Here is a 6,637-nt window from a genome sequence, read left to right on the forward strand (position 1 = left end):
CTATGAGTCAGGGCCAGCTCAATGGCACATAACAACAACAAGGACAACAACCCAATTCTAAATGTTGGGATCCTTTCTTAAATTAAAACACTTTGTTGTTGTTATATGCCATTGAGTCCAACCCAACTCATAGCAACCCCACCTTGGATTTCCGAGGAGATTTTTAAGACATTGTTGGTAATTAATTAATTTAAAATTAAATGATTGAAATAATCATTTCAAAATTTTTTAAATAAAATTATTTTGATATAAAAATATTTGAGATCTTAAAAATGTATCATCAGTATTGAATGACAATATAAATTAAAATAGAAAAGAGCCAGGCAAAAATATTGTTTTAGATATCTTTTATATTTAGAATTGATGCTGATTTAGGAGTCCCTTGGTAGTACAAGGAACTCTGGTGGCATAGTGTCTATATCATTTGACTGCCAACCAGAAGGTTGGCAGTTCAAACCCATCACCCACTCCTCGGAAGGAAGATTGGACAATCTACTTCCGTAGTGATACTGCCTTGGAAACCCAAGGAGGGGTTGCTATGAGTCTTCAACGGCAGTGGGTTTTGTTTTTGGTAGCACAAAGTATTAAGTGCTGGGCTGCTAACCAAAAGATTGCTAGTAAAACCTACACAGAGGCACCTGGGAAGAAAGGCCTGGCAATTTGCTTCTGGAAAGTCCCAGCCATGAAAACCCTATGAAGAGCAGTTCTCCTTTGAAACACATGGGGTCACCATGAGTCGGAATCAGCTCAAAGGCGACTGGTTTTATTTATTCTAGAAAGAGTAGGCAAAACTCATTTTGGAACTTTCTCTCTGGGTGAAATTTGAGATTTACAGAATAGGTCATGAGCTTGTAGAGTGTGCTTATGTAGCTAAAAATCCAGTGGCAGTCATAGCTGACACTAATGCCCAAGTAATGCATTTCCCCTTGCCTCTTCCCACAGTGTGCGGCTCTGGATGGCAAATGCTCCATCAGCTGTGATGATGAGGTAAGATGACCTTGATTCTTCCCTGGCCAAGAGGAGCTGACACACCTTTCTCACAGAAGGGATGCCACTGAAAAGGAAACCAGGTCTAACAGCTCTGGGCTCATTTCCAAAAAATCAAGGAAGTTTTGTGCCCCAAACCCCCAACACACATCCCAGCAGTTAGTATATGAGAGCTGGAGAAATATGCTATAAATGTCCCATGGATAGCATTACTGGAATTCTGGCATTTTATAGAAAATAATACAAATCACTACTATTTGAAGTTAATATTGCAATTCACAAAGATTTTTTTCCCCCATGTGTTTACCACTTTCCATCTTCATAACAGTGTCCTGAAATAGGCAGGAATTACTGACCCATTTTTACCGATAAGAAAATTGAGTCACAAAGTAATGAAGTTACTTGGTTATCTTCATGTACTGAGTGAGCAGAAAGTCTAAGAGTTGAAAACTGAGAACTTTTCCTTCCAGCATATTGCTTCCTTCCTATGGCCTCTCCTCCTCCTTCCCTTTCTCCCTCCTCCCATCTTTTTCTCACTCATATTTTTGGGAGAATAATTTGATTCCCACACATGAGCAATGGGAGAAGAAAATGTACCATTGCCATATGTGTGTCCACCAGATCAAAAATTCAATCCCATAAGCTCTGCCCCTTCTTTTAGAACAAGTTGATGCATGGTGCCCTTGTCACCTTGGCTCACTTTTTTCTTTGTCTGTGTTCACTCATCAACAATCAACTCATAAACTAGACCTTATAAATGATCACATACTTACATTCATTTAAGGTTATCAAAAAGACTTAAGGAATCTTAACCAAACATAATTTAAACAGAGAAAACAGAGTTGAAGTAAAAAAAAAAAAAAGGTATGCCCAACTCAGAGAATGTAATCAGTGTCAGTGAATTGTACATGTAGAAAGTGTTGAATTGATGTATATTTTGCTGTGTGTATTCTCAACAAGAAACAAATAAATTTTAAAGTAGGCAAAAGAAAAACAATAACAGAAATATAAAAAAGGAGTCCAGCGTGAAGTGAGAACACACAGTGTTCTATCCCTGAGGGGCCTGACTACGGGTTTAAGAAGAGAATCATAATCTTTGTGTGTGTCACAGTACCCTAAGAGTAAAAGCCAGTCAACTTTTTAGCAGAAGCCCAACTTCTTCTGATCTTTACACCAAAAATAATTTACATAAGGCTATTTGTAATGAAGGAGCTCTGGTACTGTAGTGCCTAAGGCATTTGACTGCTAACAGAAGGCTGGCAGTTCAAACCCACCAGCCACTCCTAGGAAGGAAGGTTGGGCAACCTGATGGCACAGTGGTTAAGAGTTTGGCTGCTAACCACAGTGGTTCAAACTTACCAGCTGCTTCACAGGAGAAAGATGTGACAATCTACTTCCATAAAGATTTTAGCCTTAGGAACTCTAAGGGGGTAGTTCTCCTCTGTCCTATAGGGTCACTATGAGTCAGGTTTCAACTCAATGGCAATGGGTTTGGTTCTTTTTTTGGTTTAATGCTGTTTGTAAAAGGCACCCTTGGACCTATTATGATCAACATAAGAACTTTCAATAAATCCTGAATATCTTTCATAGGATAGTCAAGTTTGCCTCAAAACACTCCCCTGTCTTTGAGACATTTATGTTCTTGTTAGAGTGCTCAGTTGGAGAACAACTCCACAGAGTCATAATATTTATTAATCAATACCATGAGGCCATTTACATGTACTATATGCACAGTGGATACAGTTACCAGCCCCAATTTATGATAAGGAAACTGAGGCAAAGTTGCTGAGTCAGATTTTAAATTGGGGTCAGTCTGATTCCATCATTGTGACCACTGATGATACTGCTCCAATGGAACAATATCCATTTGCATAAATAGGATCATTCATCTCTTCTTACTTACCCTGTGCAAAGTAGGTCTCATTTACCAAAGGAAGACAGACTTTAGAAAGGTGACATAAACTTGCCTAAGGGTGACAGTAAGGTAGGTGAGGAAGGCTATGATGCTGAGAGCCTTACTTGAGAAGCTTTAATAGATGTGTGACAGAAGAGTAATAGGTTACAGTGTAAGTGAAATACTGGGCATAGCTCTAAATCCAAAATGTACCAGATATACCCAAAAATGTACCAGTGTACCATGTTCAGCAGACACTTTCTGTGTATGATAAATACAGTTGATCCTCATTTTTCATGAATTCCATATTTACAGATTTGGCTACACAAAATTTATTTCTAACCTCAAACTCAACAGTCACTGTACTTTCATACTCATTCACAGACATGCTTATACACAGAGCAGCAAAAAATTGGAGTTATCCAAAACACACACATACATAGCTGAGATCGAACAAGAATGCTGTGACTTCTTCTTTCAGCTCTCATACTATAAATAAGTGGTATATTCAGTAGCAAATATTTTTCATTTGTGTCCTTTTTATTGGTAACTTCATTGTTTAAATGATTCCAAGCATAGTCCTGAGTGCTGCCCAGTGTTTCTAAGCACAAGAAGGCTGTGATGTGCCTAAGGCAGAAAATACATATATTAGATAAGCTTTGTTCAGGCATGAGTTACAGTGCTGTTGCCTGTGAGTTCAGTGTTAATAATCAATAATATATATTAAACAGAAGACCTTTAAACAGAAATACATATAAAACATGGTTATGTACTGGTTCACTTACAAAAATATTGTGACCAGAGACTTACAAGAAATGAAACTTGTATTTCCCCTACAAACAGTTGTTCCATATTTGCTAATTCAATGTTTGCAGTGCTTTTACAGAACATAACTACTGTCAATAACAAAAAAATTGTCTTATTTGTGCTTATGAGAGTAGAAGCAGCCATCTTTGCACATGGGCAAAGGAGTTACTTATCCTCCTGTGTTCTCTTATATGCTCTCAGTTTACTTGAAGAGTGACATGAGGATGATAATGTTTTTGAAATCCAAAGTCAACAACAGCCCTCAGTGTTAGGAGACTCGGGGGCATCCCTGTTGGGAGTATAAGCAGGGACCCTGTGTGCCCAGTTTAGAACCGGCTTGAAACATAGGAGGTGCCCAGTAAAGCGTGGGTGGTTGGGTAGTTGTTTGGATGGTTGTGTGGGTAACTGAATGTGTGGTGATTTGGAAAACTATTTGGTTGATTGGTTAGTTATTTGGATGAATGAGTGGCTGGTGGGTTACTTGATTGGTAGCTGCCAGAAATGTAAGCCAGATTCAGAAGAGGACATGAAATGAGGGATACCATTGCTGATGTTTTCACTTGATTGGTTGGCTTATGGATTGGATAGATGGGCAGTCAGTTGGATAGTTGATTGGCTAGTTAATTAGTTGGTTGGATATTTGGTTGATTGGTTAGTTGTTGGTTGGTTGGATGAATAGTTAGTGAAACAGTTTGATGAATAAAAGTAGAGGCACTATTTTCCCACAACCCATACTGCCTCAGTGCAGATAGGCAGGCAGACAGATAGATAGATAATCAAACTGGATCCCCATTTAGAGAAAGAAACAGCCAATATATGTTTTTGTTAAATGATTGAATTCACAGGTAGAGTAGCATGGTGATTAAAAGTCCAAGCCACATGCTTTGAATCATGACTCTGAGTAGAATAAGCTAGGTAGCCTAGGGAAAGTTTCTGAGTCTCTCTGTGTCTCCATTTCCTCAGCTATATAGTAGCCACCTCATAGAAAATGGTAAGGAATGACATAATATATGAAAAGTGCATTGCTCCTGGCACATGGGAAGCACTCAATACATGTTAGCTATAAAATGAAAAATTATGAAGAGTTTGCCTTTAGGGAAGTGGGTCACCTGAATGTAAAACATTAGACAGGTAGCATATATACCTCAGGCAGTTGGCAATGTCCCTGAGGCATGCTAAGCACAAAGAATGATTCCTTCTTCTCTGCCACTAATTATCTCCTTTCAGCAGCCACTGGGATAAGACTCCACTCAATTGTTATTTAAAAGTTTATATACTTTGAAACTGCCACCCGTCTGTCAGTTTGTTGTACTGTGGTGGCTTGCATGTTGCTGTGATGCTGCAAGCAACGCTACTGGTATTTCAGATACCAGCAGGATCACCCATAGTGGACAATTTTCAGCACAGCTTCTAGACTAAGGAGGCTAGAAAGGGCATGGCCATCTAGTTCTGAAAAATAAGCTACTTAAAACCATATGAATAGCAGCAGAACATTTATATAGTGGCCAAAGATGAGCCCCTCAGGTTGGAAGGCACTCAAAATATGACTTAATGGCATGGATCGAGTAAAGCTGTCAGGACCTGACTCAAAATGAGAAGAAATAGCTGTAAACATCCATTATTAATCAGAATATGGAATGTACAAAGTATGAATCTAGTAAAATTGGAAGTATGAAAAAGGAAATGGAATGCATAAAGATCAATATCCTAGGAATTAATGAGCTGAAATGCACTGGTATTGGCCATTTTGAATAGGACAATCACATGGTCTACTATGCCAGAAATGACAAGTTGAAGAGGAATGGTGTCACATTCATTGTTTAAAAGAAAATTTCAAGATCTACTCAGAAGTACAGTGCTGTTGGTGATAGGATAATATCCATATTCATATAAGGAAAACCAACTAAAATGATTATTATTCAAATTTATATACCAACCACTAAAGCCAAAGATGAAGAAATAGAAGATGTTTATCAACTTCTACAGTCAGAAATTGATCAAACATGCAATCAAGATGCATTTATAATTACTGGTGATTGGAATGCAAAAATCTGAGATGAAGAAGGATCGGTAGTTGGAAAATGGGAACTTCATTATAGAAACAATGCCGGAGATCACATGATAGAATTTTATAAAATCAGCGACTTACTCACTGCAAATACCTTTTTTTACAACATAAACAGTGATTATACACATGGAAATAGACAGATAAAATATATAGTAATCAAGTCAACTACATCTGTGTAAAGAGGCAATCGAGAAGCACAATATCTTCACTCAGAACAAGACTAGGGGCTGACTGTGAAACAGACCATCCATTGCTCATATGCAACTTCAAATTGAAACTGAAGAAACTTAAAACAAGTCAATAAGAGCCAAAATACTACCTTGATTAAATCCCACCTGAATTTAGAGAGCATCTGAAGAATAGATTTGATGCATTGAACACTAATGACTGAAGAGCAGACACATTGTGCGATGATAACAAGGACAATCATACACAAAGAAAGCAAAAGTTCATTAAAAAGACAAGGAAGAAAGAAAAGACCAAAATGGATGTCAGGAGAGACTGAAACTCATTATTGAATGTGGAGTGGCTAAAGAGAATGGAAGAAATGATGAAGTGAAAGAGCTGAACAGATTTCAAAGGGCTGCTTAAGAAGACGAAGTAAAATATTGTAATGAAATGTGCAAAGAACTGGAGTTAGAAAACAAAAAGGGAAGAGAACGCTCAGCATCTCTCCAACTGAAAGAACTGAAGAAAAAAATTGAAGTCTTGAGTTGCAATATTGAAGGATTCTATGGGCAAAAAATGGAATGACACAGGATGCATCAAAAGAAAATGGAAGGCATAACCTTAATACCAAAACCGGGAAAAGACATCACCCAAAAGGAAAACTACAGACCAATATCCCTCATGAATATAGATGCAAAAATCTTCAACAAAAT

General features: G+C 37.9%; 1 protein-coding gene across 1 annotated transcript in view; it reads left to right on the top strand.

Annotated features, from left to right (window-relative positions):
* The window catches only part of CACNA2D3 (calcium voltage-gated channel auxiliary subunit alpha2delta 3), a 1,513,414-nt gene that overhangs the window by 1,364,271 nt on the left and 142,506 nt on the right, over positions 1–6,637 (top strand). Inside the window, exon 29 of the mRNA XM_007937248.2 lies at positions 943–987. Coding sequence (XP_007935439.1) covers positions 943–987 — 45 coding nt within the window. The remainder of the gene's footprint in view (positions 1–942; positions 988–6,637) is intronic.

This window comes from Orycteropus afer, unplaced genomic scaffold (genome assembly GCF_000298275.1).
Source record: "Orycteropus afer afer isolate SDZICR_OR568_19922 unplaced genomic scaffold, OryAfe1.0 scaffold00041, whole genome shotgun sequence".
NCBI lineage: Eukaryota > Metazoa > Chordata > Mammalia > Tubulidentata > Orycteropodidae > Orycteropus > Orycteropus afer.